This window comes from Convolutriloba macropyga, chromosome 1 (assembly GCF_964194025.1).
Source record: "Convolutriloba macropyga chromosome 1, txConMacr16.3, whole genome shotgun sequence".
In the NCBI taxonomy this organism is placed as follows: domain Eukaryota; kingdom Metazoa; phylum Xenacoelomorpha; order Acoela; family Convolutidae; genus Convolutriloba; species Convolutriloba macropyga.
The window spans coordinates 26,669,843-26,687,460 of NC_134468.1; the positions used below are offsets into that span (position 1 = coordinate 26,669,843).

General features: G+C 35.1%; 2 protein-coding genes across 2 annotated transcripts in view; one reads left to right on the forward strand and one right to left on the reverse strand.

Moving 5' to 3' along the window:
- The window catches only part of LOC142337224 (uncharacterized), a 644,691-nt gene that overhangs the window by 494,446 nt on the left and 132,627 nt on the right, over window positions 1-17,618 (forward strand). The gene's annotated exons all lie outside the window — the stretch shown is intronic.
- LOC142347848 (uncharacterized) overlaps window positions 8,602-17,618 on the reverse strand; it is a 42,609-nt gene continuing 33,592 nt past the window's right edge. Inside the window, exons 7-10 of the mRNA XM_075398985.1 lie at window positions 15,650-15,809; window positions 14,683-14,877; window positions 13,955-14,056; window positions 8,602-8,929 (exon numbers count right to left, since the gene is read on the reverse strand). Of these exons, the coding sequence (XP_075255100.1) occupies window positions 8,778-8,929; window positions 13,955-14,056; window positions 14,683-14,877; window positions 15,650-15,809 (609 nt within the window). The 3' untranslated portion in view covers window positions 8,602-8,777. The remainder of the gene's footprint in view (window positions 8,930-13,954; window positions 14,057-14,682; window positions 14,878-15,649; window positions 15,810-17,618) is intronic.

The window sequence follows — 17,618 nt, forward strand, 5'->3', positions numbered from 1 at the left end:
AATAAGTTGATCTCGAAGGTCGCGATTTTCAGCCGAGTTGTCAACAGGGATAGCGACTAGATCCGCAGGATCCAGCAGAGGCCTTCGCCTTGCATTGTAAGGATCCTGAAGGCGAACTTTCCCATTGCGGTAAAATTCAACAACCCTCAACACGGCATGCAAATTTGCTGAATACACCAAACCGTTGAGGCGTAAGGGACCGTTGCGAGGTGGACCCATAGCCTGGCGTGAATTGCTTCCTTCGAGCGGGCTGCTTCTCGAACCCGAAGCTGCTGTTGCAGAAGCAGTCTGAACGACTGGAATGTTTTTGGAAGGCGGACAAAAGATGATTGTCATTTCATCCGAAGAAGCAGATGAGCAGACATCCGTGTGCGGCTGAGGATCCCGATTTTGCGAGAGGTTTTGACGGAACTCAAGCGACTGATCACTTGCCCAGTTGCCAGTTATTCCTGTATCTGCTTGAGAGTCCATACTATCGTCCAGCAACGGAATTGCAGGCGAAGAAGCACCTGAAAGAAGATCTGTGTCCAGAAGAATATCAGGGCCTGGAGAAGCAGGCATAGTGTTGATTGACTCTGAGCTTGTCGACATCTAAAACAAGCAATGTCAATCATTTGTGTACAGAAGTGCATCAGGGCTGCTAGTGATTGATGAACGAAAATAAAAAAAAATTTTGAATGAAGCAAAAGACAAAAATCAGAAAGCGGCAGTTTTTTTTTTTTTTTTTTTTTTCTAAGACAGAACACTATAGGCGATAAAGAGTCAACCTGTGCTTAAATTTTTGTTGTGTAGCGGGCAGAATTTAATTGTGCTGACGGATAAATTGAATCAACTATTACAGTGCGATTATCAGGGTTCCCATCAGTTTCATTGACAAGTTGGTCATGATTGACAGGCGCAGATGCGTGTATATTATTTATGTGATTTTGAAGCATCTGCGTAAAAGGCGCAAGGGGGTTAAGAAGCCAGAAAACTGTCCAGAAAGGAACTCCATGAGAAAGGAGCCTAAGCGCAAATACAAGTTTCAATATATAGATAAAGAGCCCTAGAAGCGCTAAAGTTGTTAGCGTAATTACAGTGCACCTCTCGGCGTAGTACCAACCACCACTCGCAACAGATTGCAAATCAATCAAATATTTCCAAGCCGCCAAATTTTCTAGTTCTTCGGAAACGCTTGGATTAAAATGCATTAAACCAGGATGAGAATATTGGCTGCGAGGACCAAGATATACTTCTCGTCCCGAAATTGTTCGGCGCGAGTATTTTAGAACCCGAGCCTTTGCGCTCTGCCTCAAGTTCTGATAAGAAAAGAGACCAGCGGTGTGTAATGAAGGTAAGTTATCACTAAAATCTAGATGGCTGAAAACACTTAGAGATTCGGGCGTACGTGCGACCGAATAATCATCTCCATAGTGCATCCAGATGCCTTCAGACGTGCGGTACATGTAAGGTGCTATGGGATCACAAGCAGTCAAAGTATAGTTTGGATACACAACTTGTGTTATCGGATTCATGAAACGAATTTGCGTATCATTGCCCAAAAGAACAGGAACTTCCTCTGTGCAGTAGGGGAAGTCTGCAATTCGAGCTTCGACTTTAACACATTTGTGGACGTAAAGAACAGCTCCCGCTTTTTCAGCATGTATGCCTAACATGGAACCGGATCCGAGGAAGAGATTAGGATTGTCCAAGTTTGACGCTAAAGAAATGAGTCCATTTAAGATCATCTGACGCGTATTGCAAATTTCATTTTTGATGAAATTTACAATTCGTTGACGCGAAAGATGCGCGTTGACATGCACAAACTCAATTTTTGTCCCATAGACTAAGTTTGGAATTGCATCTGTGTTGTAATCTATTTCCGGAAGTTGCTCCGTTATAGGTTCAATGACAAAGTAAACACCAGAGTAGGTTGTTGGTCGGACCTTATATGAGCAAACACTAACAGTTGTGTTCAGAAGTTCTATATAAAAGACGCGGGAATCATCCCTGGAAGCAGTTTTTCCACTCAAATACATTGAATCAGCAGAAGAGATCTGAACGCCAGGATGCTCCGGAGAGAACTCAAATATTGATTTAATCTCACACTGACCGTAGAAATGCGGTAAATAGGTGATTGAGTCATGCTGAAAGTCAGAACCTGGAAAACTGCAGGACGTGGATCTTTCATTGGGATCTGTCAAGATTAAGGACCATGGAGAGCTGGTTTTGTCCAAAGTTGCGACTACTTTGCCGATGGTTAATTTTGCGTTTATAACACCAGATGCGTGAATTTTCGATCCACCTGGGGTAATCCAATCCACAGGCCAGGTGAAGTAAATTCCAGCTTTCTTGCCACCACGCATGAAAGAGTACGAATAGTTAATGTTAAATCGCGACCTTCGAGATCAACTTATTCGACTTCGTCGATCTCGTGAGGCTCACGAGCGTGACCTTTACCAGGCTACCAATGAGATCGACAAACTAAAAGCTCGCATTTCCGAGCTGAATCAAATGCTAGATGATTCTCGGACGGCAAATCGTCTGCTCTCCGCGAAGGTTGTTACGCTGGAGAAAAAACAACCTAAAAAGCCAAAATCCTCTAAGGTCCGCAATGCAGGGGTGAATACGGACACTATGTCTGCCTCTGAGTCCTGTTCAACGACCTGTCGTCACCTCAGAGGTCTCCAAAACGAATTCCGCTCCCTGCGTTCTCAATTACTTCGGGGAAATCATAATCCACAAAACAAGAAAATAAAAAGGAAGCCTCGCTCGCGTTCTTCGAGCTCATCGTCCTCATCGGGTTCGGAGACAGAATAGTGGGACATGAGGACATGTCCTTCCTAAGCGGGGTGATGTAACAGCCCTACCCCATTATTATTCCTTAGGCAGTATAATGTTCCAGCTATTAATCTATTAATCTTATAGCGCCTTTCCGCTCAAGCTTTGTTTTACTTTCGTGCCACTGGACCATAGTGTATTTATTATTGATAACACAATTTGGCACGCAATTTATTTAGCTTTTGCGTGTTTCAAGAGCTAATTGAGAATTTGTTCCGTTGGCCATGTTCCTTCGCCCAAACGACACTTGATACTTTTCTGCTTACAATCCAGTTAGTTGAGCTTTTTCTCAACAAGCTTTTATAAATAACCTATTCAGTTTAATTCAATATTCTGAAAACTTACTTTGTCGATTTTCCAAAGAAAAAGATAGAGCACAGAAAACAAGGTAAGATCAATTAAATTGAAGTTGTTAATTTCAACAAAAAAAACTAAAACAACCCAATCTCGAATCCCGCATTCGCAATTCAAACGTTCGTTTTTTTTTAATACCTACCGGGTTGTTATAAATTCACCAAATAAGCTTCTTTAGCTTCTCAATTTTTCGTAATTGGCCAAAATGAGGGCGCTTAAAAACTGCTAATATTCTCTTTGTAAACTCATATGAGGGCTGTTTTTTGTTCAAAAGCTTGTGAAAGCGTCCTGGAATTGTGTCGGTTTTTGCTAATCTAAATCGATAGTTATTCGAAATACATCGTTCTTCTTTGATACCATTGGCGTTGAAAAAAGGTCCAATTGATTATATTTTAGATTTTCAGTGAATATCTTTGTTTTAATGGCTTCAACACTGTGTTCCTCCAAATAAAATTGAACTTGACTAATTGTTGGAATGTGTTTACTTTTGTAATGCTATGACTTTCTTTCATTAATTACGCGAATATTTGACAATTTTAGTTTAAACTTTATAATTTTTTGACTTTTAAAACCACGTGATGGAATTAAATCAATAGCCTCTGAAATTTGCCTCTATTTTTGTTGTTTCTATCTATTTGTCACCTGGCTTCAGTAAAAGCGAGTGCCATTGGCTCTCTAGTGATATATAAGTTAAATCGTTTAATTTCGGTTTTTGTGCTCTTTTAATTTTTCTTGCTAAGTTTTCTTTCTAAGAAAAGCTGGTAGTGGGCTTTCCTGTAATTATCGCTTTATTGTGTTTGTTTTGTCTCGTAGTTTTGTTAATGGCAGGTCCAAATGCACTCATTTCCGGCACTGTCATGTAGTGCCTTGATTTGGTAACTATATTTTACTCTCAAACATCCATTAGTTTCAGACGGTATGGGAATTTTTGAAAGTTTCCTGTATGTTCCTCATTTAGTGTACAATTGAGTCAAAAATATAGATGATTAGGGTTGAAACCTTGAATGCAATCGAAGATTAACGAGCCTCCTCAACCTACTTGCTTGTAATAAAAATTGGGACATGTTTTAAAAAATCATTTGAACAAATTTTTTGAGCTCAGGAAAAGTCAAACGACTAGTCCTTGTTGTTCCGACCCCACTTGTGGGGGAAGGAACTATATACTCAAATGGGTTTTTTTTTTTTGTTCAGTGAATTTTGGCCGATCGATATATTCGTCGTAGAGAAATGTGAGTGGTATCATTAAAAAGCTGGTCCAGCGTAGAATTCAAAAGTAAAAAGATTTTTTTGAATTTCGTTTTTTTTCGAGGAGTTATCGAGGATTGAAGTTTTGTGTGAACAATGGGATCTTTAGCATGACTGTTCACTTTTAGTACAATTTTCTTCAAACTAAGATCTTTTTTACGAAAACATTAATTCAAATTTCTATAAAAAGAATAAATTTTGAGTTCGTAAAAGTTGAATGCAAGGCGATAGAAAGACTAGTTCTGGTCTCATAGGGAAGTTCACTATCAAAAAAAAATCGAACTCTAATTGAGAGCCCTTTTTTAATAAAACTTTTCTCTTTTTTGCTTTTTTAAGTCACCTAGAGACAAGTCACATTTTATATCGACGTTCTATTAATGACAAAACTCTTTTATAGTCGAATGAAGCGCAATGAACAAAAAACGTCGTTTTCAAGGAATTGCTCATGTTTTTTTTGGCTTCGATTCTGAGTTTTCGTAATTTTGAATGAAATTTTGAATTTCTTTTTGAAGTTTTACTATTTGTTTTGGAGTCCTATGGTAGGGATTCATTGACTAACAGTGCAATATGTTCCATAATGAGCATTAAGTGAACATGTCTATTTCATTGAGGGGGCGGCTAATGGCTGTTAAGACTTAAAAAATAATTTTTCGAATTTTTTTTTGAATATTAAAGAATCATAATCTTATTATAGTGAATTGTAAGTCAGTCCAGGGGTGAGAGCACCCTCTTCCTTCCTACTGCAACCAAAATTAAACTGGTTAGCGGTTTTATCTTCTATCTATTGGTTATATGACTTCAATGACAAAAAATTTCAATTTTTTAAAATTTTTTTTGGATTTTTACGTATTATTGGTTACTTTTGAAATCTTATCACATTATCCAAATATTGACAGTTCCCATTAGCTTAAAAACGATGTTCTGTGGATGACCAATAAAAATTTTAAACAAAAATTTATGGTTTAAATGGCTTCGACACGTTCTTCTTGCACTTTTCTACTGATTTTTTGGTTTTCTCCTGTTTTTTTTTTGTTGTTTTAATAGTCATTATACTTACTGTGATCTCATAATGAATACTTATGCATGACAAACATAAATGTACTGCCACCGGGGCATCTTTGAGCGTTTTTATTGACTTCCGTTGAAAGCTATTGAATTTAATGTCTGTTAAAATAAAAATCATTTTTCGAAAATTTTATTTGAACAATAACAATTCCTAAATTTTTCTTGAACTGTTAGTGAGTTTCAGTATTGACTGGACCCACTTGCTTTTTACTGCGACTAAAAATATTCTGTTTAGCTGTTTTATCTTCTAGCTATTGGTTATATGACTTCAATGACAAAGATTTCAATTTTTTTAAATTTTTTTTTTTTCGATTTTTTGAATTATTGGTCACTTTTGAACTCTTTATCACATTATCCAAAGATTATTGTAATCCAATTGGCTTAGAGAGGACGTTCAGTGGATCACAGAGAAAGTTTTCAGAGAATAGCTAATGGTTTAATTGTCTTCGACACTTTCTTCTCGCATTTTTCTACTGAATTTTAGTTTTTGCTGTTTTTGTTATTGTTTTCTGTCATAAGACTTATTGTGATGTCTTTTTAACTATCTATGCATGACAGACATCATTTTCCTCCCTATGGGTTATATCTGAGCATCGTCATTGAGCTCCGATGAAAGATTGAGTTTACTGGCTGTTAAGGGTTTAAAAATAATTTTTCGAAACTTTTTTGAAATTCAACCATTCCTAATTTTTTTTCGTGAATACTCTTGGTCATTGTTGGTTCTAAAAGAATCCATTTCCGTTCTACTATAGCCAAAATTAATCTGGTTAGCGGTTTTATCTTCTACCTATTAGTTTTAAAACATCAATGCCACGAGAATTCATATTTTTTTTGGGTACTTTATTTTGTTTTTCGATCCTTTTGAAATCTTATCACATCATCTTACTGCTGAGAGTCCCTATTGGTTTAGGGAAGAAGTTCAACGGATCATAAATAAAGTTTTCAGGGAAGAGCTTATGATTTGAGTTGCTTCGACATTTTCTTCAGGCACTTTTCTACTGAATTTGTGGTTTTTGCCTCTCTCTGTTGTTGTTTTCATAGTCATTAACTTGTTGTAAGGTCTTATTGATGAAATACGATTGGCAAAAAAACTTATTGTCCCCTCGAGGCATCATTTATTGTATATACTGGCTTCCTTTGAAGGCTAATGAATTTAATGGCGTTGATAATACGTGTTTTCCCGCAATTTTCGTGCGTCTAATGTATTTGTTTATATTTGTTGATTTTTTGAAATTATATTGATAAAAAAGGTTTTCCCATTGCTCCTGAAAAATTAATTTAAAATTGAAGAGTGTTTAGTGAAAAGTTCATTTTTTTAATGCCTTCGACCCTTTTGTCGCTCAATTTTTTTTCCTGAATTCGCTGTTTTTGTTCTTTAGGTAGCCGTAAATTGCTCACAGATCTCATAGGCTTGTAATTGAGGACTGAATGAATGATGTTGCTCGAAACATTCAGTATATAGCGAATAGGTTCCTTTCGTCAAATTTAACTTCTATTCATCAATCAGATGTCCCATCGAATTTCGTGTATTTCAAGAAATAACATATATATTGATATTATGTGCCACTGTTGTTTCGTTTTTCTGAACGTTTATTGAATGGCCAGTTTTTGCGTTTCTTTTTCTCTTCCTTCAGAACAATCGCGTGATAACAGATCCCAATGGTTTTTAAATGTGGCCCAAGTAAACTTATTTAATCTTTCAGTATAAATCCTTCAACTGAAATAGCAGAAATAACAACTGAATTAAAAATACATATTCAGATGATAGCTATTGATTTTAATGGTAGCAAAGGTTTGTGTTTTCGCAAATCGTTTGTAATTTTTTGAGTTTCTCTTTAGTTTGTTTCTATGGCATAGTCTGACCACAGACGGGTGCTTTTGGTTTTGTAATGACTTTTTAGTAATTTATCAAGGATTTTTTTATTAAAAACCAATGTTTTTTAAGATTTTTGAATTTTCTTGGTGCAAAAAATGTTGATTAATTTTTAAGTTTCGCCTCACTGTTCGTTCTTTTTGTCGGCTTGTTACCTAGTCTCGTTAAGAAAACTTTTCATCTGCTGTATAGTTAGTAAAAGGTAAACTTGTGTAGTTAAGGTTTTATCTGACTGCATTTTGACGTTGTTACCAGGTGCTTTTAAATTTAGATATTCATTTTTTGCCGCCAAAATTTTGTTGGTGCTATTTTTTTTCTAGTCTCTTCAATGTCAGGTCACGTTGGTGCTGTAATGAAGCATGGCATTAGTAATTCAATTAGTAGATAGAATGTGTAACGATTGTTTTAAACTCAAACATCTATTTTTGTTATCTCTTGATTTGGTTGACATTTTAGTCAAAAATGTAGTTGAGCTCGGGTCGGAACATCATGTGCGAACGCACATTAACGAGCCGCCTTGTCTTTCTTTGACAATTAGCAGAAAAACCGAGATAATTTAAATATGGAATTTTTAAAAAAGATTCATGTAAGCAGCAATTGTTCTCTCATGGTTGTTTGATCTTCCTTTTATTTGAAAACCTCTGTATAAATTTGAAGGATAATCCTTAAGAAAACTGTAGCAGTAATAATGAATTACACTAATATACAGTTCTTGAGATAACCTTGACACTTTACTTAAAGGCAATGATATATCCATTGGCAATGTCCATTTTTAAATTTTATGAATAAGCTTAGCAAAATAGTTTTCTTTTGAGAAGTAAAAAAGTGTAATAGCAACATCAGGAAAATGATGCAAAAGTCAATGAGTTGTTATTCTGATTAACGTTGTTCTCAAAGTTAATGGCTTGTGTTAAAGTAAAATGTGAAATGAGGCTTTGAGGTTTCATATTTATTCCGTAAATTTGATTGCTGAGCTGATAGTAGAGGCATAAGTCAATCCGACCACCACGGCCAAACCTTTTTAATTATTGTTTAGAAGTTTTGAAACCATTACTTTTACAAAAATGAGATTACTGGGCTCATGGAAAATAAAGGCGATGTAAAGATCCCGCCATACCATTTTATATCCTTATATAACTCCCCGTCTCTTGCAGGTCTATCGGATAGTAGCCAGTGTTTACTAGCAGTCACTTGTGACTCGGCATTCCACCGAAACCGCGATGGTAGATAAGCACAAAACAAGATATTTAAAAAAATTAACAATTCAAATAGATAAATATTCCAACGTAAACCAATTAATATGTTGAAATAGCCGAATCAAAAATGAGATAGATATCATAGAATACCAGCAGATGGAAACAGCAGCGACACTCTGGCATTTGTGCATGTTATGAGTTCCGAAAGTTACATAATTTATTCGTCATCTTTTTTGGATTTGAGGCGAGTGCTTTTTCTTCCGATCGTTTATCACACTGCCATCTTCAAATGATGATGACACTTGTTCGTCAAATGGCTCATCAACGTCGTATGAGTAGTGGTCCTCTAATGCGTCGTCAGGCAAAATTAGTTGACCTAAGAAGCAACAATGTTATCAAGCAAGCGTTGAATAGGATTCCAAAAAATTTTCTTTTTAAATCAAAGTAGGAATCACTGATTAGAGTGGGCTTCTTGTTCCGAATTTACAGCGTTGTGTAAAAATCTTATACGGCGACTATTACAAAACAGCGAAAACAGCAAGACACAGCAATGATAAAGGGAGTAGTTAGGACCTCATTGAAATAGCAACCCAGAAGATTCCAGGTGTCATCGTTATAAATCGCTTTAAAAAATTTAAGATTTGCAACGAATGCGGTGAGATGTAAGAATTGCCGGTTTTAGCGGTGAATACGTCGACAACTGTGGTTTATGATTTTGAGACTGTTCAATTTATACAGCGTGGTTATAATGTTCTGGTCAGAGTTGATTGCAACCAACCATTTCTCATTTATGAATGTTTTTTTTTGCAATTTTGTAAAAAAAAAAAAAAGAAAGTAATAGTTGAAATTAGCATACGTTTTTGAATCTGCACTATTTTGGTTAAGTTCGCTTAAGTGACAAAAAACTTTCCTCCTGGTGTTGAAAGTTCTCTCTTCTATTACTTTTGTTCGTTTTTGCTGTTTGTCTAATTGCCTCATTTGTTGAAACTCCATGCATTGTAAATTGCGCAAACACTAAATAGGAAATATTCTATTCCCATAAAAAATTTCAGTCTTAATTTTTCTTAAAACCCATGCACAAATTAGAATTTGAGCTTTCCTGAGACTTTAAGAAATCTCTCGTTTCGCTTACTGTATGTAATATACACACTGAGCTTCAAATTAAACAAAAATTGCACTCACTTTTCTATTGAAAAAAGCCTCTGTCTCTTGTCAATAACTAAAAAGATCTAAATTTTCTCTAAGTTCTTGATAATTTTAAATAAAATAGCATAATCTCATCATTTTTTTTACAAAAAATGCTTTTCGGGCGCCAACTAATTTATTCTTCCAGACGTAATATTTGAAATTTAACAGGCAAAAAGATTTTTTTTCCAAAGGACAATGGAAAATTTTTGAAATTTATTCAAATTATCTGGATATATACACTAGCAAAAAATGATGGACGCCATTTAACACAGAGTTTTAATTTTTTCATCAATTTCTATCAGGTTTCTCAATTCCAGTGAAGAGACGTCAAACGCGATTATGTTTTTTTTAAAAGGAGCCTAATCAGACGAACGTTCTGGTAGTTAAAAATCTGAGTTTATTTTTCGTTATTAATAGGAAAAAACTAGCAAAGAATAATTAAAATTTTTCAATTATTATTCCAGAAAGCAGAAAAATAATTAGCATTGATTATTACGCAGTTTTTAAAATGGTTTCCGTCTACTGATTAAACATAAACGCTTGAGCAATGAGTTGTAAAAAAAACAGGAAATCAAGGAAAAACAATGTTACAAAAAAACTATTATGTTTAATTTTTTAATTCTGATTTTTTTGGACGACAAAAACTCAATTCTTAAAGTTGATTCCTAATGTTTAACAAATCTGCAAAGTCTTGATTGAATATGAGGCAATATTGAAAAAGTACACATTGAAGACAAAAAATTGGTCAGTTCTTTTTCTGAAAAACAACTGCTGTGAGGAATATTTATAATCTACCATCGTCACTACTAAAACTATATCAATACAGTGTGCTCAAACTTTAGAATTCAAATTTTGTTCCGACCTACTTGCGGGGGGAGGAACTATATACTCAAAGGGTTTTTTTGTTCAATCAATTTTGGCCGATCGATATATTCATCGTAGAGAAATGAGAGTGATATCATTTAAAAGCTGTTCCGGCGTAGAACTCAAAATTAAAAAGATTTTTTTTAATTTCGTTTTTTTTCGAGGAGTTATCGAGGATTGTAGTTTTGTGTGAACACGGGATATTTGGCATGATTTTTGTTCACTTTTAGTGTAATTTTTCTTCAAATTAAAATATTTTCTATAAAAAGTATGTTTCAAATTTACATTTCATACCACAAAATGAACCAATTGTGTGTTCTTAATAGACTGAAGGCGATAAAAAAGACTAGTTCTGGTCTCATACGGAAGTTCACTATCAAAAAATTATCGAATTCTGTTTGAGAGCTTTTTTTTAGAAAACTTTTCTGTTTCTTTTTGATTTTAAGTCATTTAGATACTAGTCACTTTTCATATCTAGGTTTCGCTAAAAACAAACCTCATTTACAGTCAAATGAAGCCCAATGAACAAAAAAATTCGTTTTCAAGGAATTGCTCATGTTTTCTTTTGGCTTCGACACTGAGTTTTCGTAACTTTAAATTAAAATTTGATTTTCTGTCTGGGGATTTACTAAGGCATGAACTCATTGATTAAAGGCGTAATATGTTCCGCTATGATCATTAAGTGAACATATCTAGTGCTTTGAATGGACATCTATTGGCTGTTAAGACTTTATGAATAATTTTCGAAATTTTTTTTGAAAATTATTCTACCATAAACTTATTTTCGTGAGCTGTAAGTCAGTCTCAGTAATGAAAGGACTCTCATGGTTCCTTTTGCAACCAAATTTAACCTGGTTAGCGGTTTTATCTACTAACTATTGTATATATGACTTCAATGACACAAGGTCTCAAATTTTTTAAATATTTTTGTGTTTATTTTCGTATTACTGCTTACCTTTGATTTCATATCACATTATCCAAATATTGATAGCTCCCATTGGCTTTTAAAAGACGTTGTTCAGTGGATCATTGATAAAGTTTTCAGAGAAAAACTTATGGTTTAAGTGGCTTCGACACTTTCTTCTCGCACATTTCTACTGAATTTTTGGTTTTTGCATGTTTTTGTTGTTGTTTTCATTGTCATAAGATTGATTACCCATGAATGACAAATATCATTGCCCTCACATTGGGTTATAGTTGCGCATATTTATTGGCTTCCCTTGAAAGCTAGTACTTTTAATGGCTGTTAAGGCTTTGAAAACATTTTTTCGAAAAATTTTTCTGAACATTAAACAGTCTTAAAGTCAGTCTCAATAGTAACAGGACCCCCTCCTTTTCTACTGCAAACAAAATTAATCTAGTTAAAGGTTTTATCTTCTAACAATTGGTTCTTTGACTTCAATTACAAGATTTCAAAGATATAATTTTTTAGATTTTTCGATATTTTCGTATTATTGCTTACTTTTGAACTCTTATCACAATATCCACATACTTTTCGTTTTTTGGTTCCTTTTGAAGTCTTATCACATTATCCCAATACTAATAGTTCCCAATGGTTTACGGAAGATGTTCAATGGATCATACATAAAGTTTTTAGAGTAGAGCTCATGATTTAAATTGCTTCGACACGTTCTTCAGGCACTTTTCTACTGAATTTTTCGTTTTTTTGACTGTATTTATTGTTGTTTTCATAGTCAATGACGTGCTGTAATGGTTTATTGATGACATATGAATGGCATACAACCTTGTCGTCCCATCAATTTAGCGTTTTTACTAGCTTCCGTTGAAAGCTATTGAGTTTTATGGCGTTGATACTACGAGGTTTCTCAAAAATTTCGTGGCTCTAATGTATTTTTTCATATTTGGTGATTTTTTGAAGTTATATTGTTAAAAAAAATCCCATTGCTGTTAAAAAGAATTATTTAAAACTAGAAAAGTTTTTATTGAAATGTTCACTTTTTAATGCCTTCGACATTTTTCTCGCTCAATTTTTTTCTTGAATTTCCTGTTTTTTCCTGTTTTTTTGTTCTTTAGGTAGCCGTAATTTGCTGACCGGTCGCATAAGTTTCTAATTGAAGATTGAATAACTGATGTTACCCAAAGTTCTCAGTTTATAGCGAATAGTCTGAAAATTTATGATATACATTCTCTTTTTTTTCATACTTTTCAGTTTTTTTGTTCTTTTCGTCAACTTATAACTTATTTCCATCTTTAAGAAGTCCCGTCCAATTTCTCGTTTTTCAACAGATAACATATCTATTTATATGATATGTCACTGACGTTTTGTTTGTTTGACAATATGCGTTTTTATAAACGTGTTTTGAGTGGTCAATTTTGTGTTTCTTTTTCTCTTCCAGGTAAACTTAGTTAATGTCTCAGTTTAAATTCTTTAGCTGAAATAGTAGAAATAACATTTGAATCAAAGGTACATTATATTCAGATAATAGCTAAAGATTTTGATGATATCAATAATTTCGCAAATCGTTTGTAATTTTTTCAGTTTTTCTTCATCTTTGGTTCGTTTCTATGGCTTAGTCTAACCAAAGACAGGTCCTTTTGGTTTCGTAACAACTTTTTAGTTATTTGTCAAGGTTTATTTAGTTATTTAGTTAAAAGCTAATGCTTTTTAGGACTTTTGAAATTTCTTGGTTAAAAAAATTTTGATTAATTTTTGAATTTCGCCTCATTATTCGTTCTCTTTGTCGACTTGTTACCTTGTCTCATTAAGAAAAATTTCCATCTGCTGTATAGTTAGGAAAAAGTAAATTTTTGTAGTTAAGATTTTATCTTACTGCATTCTGACGTTGTTATTAGGTGCTTTTAAATTTTGATATTCATTTTTTGCCGTGAAATTTTTCTTTTTGCTAATTTTGTTTTTTGTTTTTTTTTCTCGTAGTCTCTTTAACGGCAGATCTGGTTGGCATTATGTAATTCAATTAGTGGTTAGATTGTGTAACGATTGTTTTAAACTCAAATATCTATTTTTGTTATATCGTCATTTGGTTGACAATTAAGTAAAGAATGTTTATAAGCTCGGGTCGGAAAATCATGTGCGAACGCACATTAACGAGCCTCCTTGTCTTGTATGCTGCTTTTCATACAGTTAAATAAACGTGTGGTCATTTGGTGTTATAAGCGCTGCAGTTTCGATAAAATTAACTTCCGCTCCAGCAGAAGCTGTAAATATCATTAAAGAGATCATATCCAGAGAATCCTGTTTAGGTTGTCATCTCTGGTCGTACATTAAAATTGCAGAAGCGTTTTGCAATTAAAACTTTTAAGAGACTTTAAGATTCACTTTAAATTCAACAAGCAAACAGTTCAACTATATAATATAGGTGAAATTAACCTTTAGTGAAGAGGTTGACCACCCACAGTCTGCCGCAGGTCGCAAATGTCCTCGAGAAGACACAGAAGAGGAGGAAGTTCATTATACCCGCGAACAGAGACACTGAAATTGAAACTGAATGATCAGGAGTCTTTCGACAAGATTTGAAACTAGGGGAAAAAATCTGCAAAAACATCGTAATCTTAAATGCCTTTCGAAATTTTGAATTTTTCTGTGGTATTGGATGAGTTAAACGTTGATCAGCTCAAACGATAATTTCAACAACAAAGACGTGGCGGTAGCCATCAACAGTAGATACAAATCTAAGAACGCTTCGACAGACGGTTGTCATTTTTATTGCTTCAAAAATCATCAAAATTGTGATTTTTGGGTTCATTTAAACCTCTATTTTTTTCCAAGAAACAAGGGAGTCTATATTTTAATTTTAGTAGCCTTTTAAAATTGTGCCAAATTGCTTCTATGTAACCTGATTGTGATTATAGTTGTATACAGACAGTATGCAGACCCAAGATCAGACCTTTCAGAAGTATGAATGGTTTTTCTTGAAGATTCCTAAAAATGACGAAATGTAAACGCCGTCCTATTTTGTCTCGAGACGAGCCAGGATCTCAACTTTTGTACGAGGCTTGTTCGTCAGAACAGTCAAAATTTGTAGATTTCAGTTCAAGTTTTTGTTCTTACAAATTTGAATAATGTCTTTCACTAAGGGGTCCAAACTTTGTCCCTACCACATGCTTCAAATATCATGAATATTGAGGTATCTCTGTTGTAGATGACACTGACATTTTCCAGGGACCCTACACATTGCGTGGGCACACACAACACGTCATCAACAGTCAGTTTACAATGAGGAGACTTGCCATTGTTGTAGACAAATCCTGCATTCATCGACCAGATTGTGCGAGCCACTATACTCATCGTCACTATCAAAACATTATCAGCTTCTTTCTAAGATAATGAATTCAAAAAGCTTACCCTGTGGCCTATTTGATGAGAGCACCAGAAATGATCATCAACAAGATTTGATCCCAGGTTTAGACATTAACTTATGAAAAGATCCAAAAATTCTTGTGTAGAGTGCCTTCATTGTGAGTACTGACATTGCACAGTGGAGCTTCTTACTTAAAGTCGCGATAAAGTCTTTTCATGCTCAGAGCACTTTTTTGTTGATGGGCTTTTTGGGTTGAGCTTAATCTTTCCATGAGTCGAGGCCTGAACTTGGGATGTACAATAAGGGGGCAACATTTAATAGAGACAGTCTTTCACCCAAATATCGGCAAACATTCACACCGCTGAGTTCGTAACTGCTACCTGTGCTGCCTGGCAATTCAAAGTTGTTACAGTATTTCCCTCTTCGGCAATATGTTGGACTTCGGTTGTAATATCAAAAGAAGAAGAAACAATCGTTTTAAAATTAAATTGAACGGGATTAAAGCTATAAACCTTTTCATATAGTGGTTTCAGCCTATAAAGGCATAAAGCATGAAACTATTGTCCAGAAACCCAAACAGTTTTTCAATTAACTGAATAAAAATTCGGCCCCAGTAGTGCTTACAGTTACAATTATAAACAGTTTCTTCCAACTAGACAAAGTTGAGGTAAATTTTCCGCGCAAGGACTTGCCTTACCTCAAGGGTCTAGATAAATCTGACTTTTTGCTGCTATAAATTGCGATGGATTTACTGAAATAATCACCTATAATATGCATGACAGTGATAGCAGATAATTTTTTCCTGTGGATTTCAGACAACACAACCAGCTCCTGGTCATCGAGATCTAGGAAGCCTCCTTGCGTATCCAAGTCCTCGCGTGAACCAGCTCCAGTACTCCGCACTTCATTCGCGTCACTTGTTCTCTTAAATAAAGACAGGCTACTAAAGATAATTCATGGCCTCGATAAGGGCAAAATAATTCAATATGTTTGAAAAACTGAGAATACTGTTGATATTTGGAGTAATTAGCAAGCGGATAATATGCAAACATAACAGACTAACGTCGGGTGAATTGCTCTCAAACGATTGGCGAGCAGTCGGCTTTGTCAATAGTGACCTGTGAGGCTCATGGAGGCTAGCTTAAGATTAATTGAGTGGGGTGGGTGAGCATGTGGGGGGAGAAAGACGAGGTGGAGCGGGAGTTGGTGAGAGCGCGGGCGAGGAGCAAGTATTCGGGATTACAGGTGGAATGAGGTGGAGTGTGGGATCATGTAGGGGAGTGGGGAAGTGGAGAAAGGGACTGAAGGAAGGCTAGGGGGTGGAGGAGGGGGTTAAGGGGGTTTTAAGGGCGATGGACCAAACTCGAGGGGTCTTAAACAGCATCATTGAATCACATACTTAGAGACTAGTGAGCCATGAGACTCTACTAAAACTTGGATTTTATGTAATGAGAAAACAAGTGCCATTACACAGAAAATCATTATATAAAAAAATGGCACATGCTGCGTTGAAATTTGAGGAAAAGCTGGGGTCCAGTTCTTGTGGACGCTAAATTTTACTTCGTCTTGTTTATAAATATTGCTGGTTGATGTCTTGACTTCATTAAAACGCCGATCAATGGCTGCGGTTGAATTGAATTACACAAAAAAAGACACGTGTCATAGTTGAGACCACATCTATTCATAGTTTAAAAAAGGTCAAGATTGCCCTCATAAAAATATTTACACTCTTATATCAAGACAATTTTGATTGGAAACTGACAAGTTTGCATTTCCTGAATTGGCTTCACTAACTCTGAGAACAGTCCTTCATATCAAGAGTTTATATCTCTTAAACTGCTCCAGTGATTTGCATTCTCAGGAACAATTGAATCGTGAGGCTATATGAGAACCAAATGCCTTGTAGTTTTTAGCTGTTTACCCTTTTTTGGGAACAAATTATTGAAATGGGTCAGGCAACAAGTAAACTAAAAATTAGATAAAAAATACCGCAGCAGCTGCGAACTTCAATTGAGAGCAGATAAAAGATAAACCTTTACATGGTTCACATTTGAGTAAAATTAAGATCCGGTTCTCTTGAACGCTAACTTCTATTTCATGTATTAATCAAAATGATTGCTAGTTGATGCCTCAATGTCAAGTAAATAGACCGGTGTGGTCAATTGACTTAAATACATAATCGAGGACGCTTGTCACGGTAGAACCTAAATCCATTCATAGCTAAAAATGGTCGAGAATGTCCTCTTAGAAAATTTCAAACTCCTATACAAAAGCCATTTTGATTGGATATCGGATGTTTGAGCTTTTCGAATTGGATTCAGAAATCAAAAACTATTTTTAACAAAAAATAGAGCCATTTGAAAGAGAGCTCTGTTGCAAGATAGTTAAGCTAACACAATCGTATCGTTTCAGCTAAGTTGTTGGTGAAAATGGTAATTATTTACATTTCATACATCGAGGAAATGAAAATCATACTGAGATGTCTTAGCTAATGGTTAAGTGACTCTGCTTGAAGTCACTGAGAACTTCTGGCGTTTATCGGGAGCCGCAAAGCGGTTCGAGATACTATGTCAGAATTTCGAAGTAACTTCTGCAGAGTCAGTTAACCATGCTTAAAACACGAAATGCGCTTGTTTTAAAATGACGAAAGTCAACGAAGTTCAACTTCTGGCTAAGTAGCAACTTCTGGCATTTTGACTTCTGGCACTGCAGACTTTCGGCATTTTAAAGTGT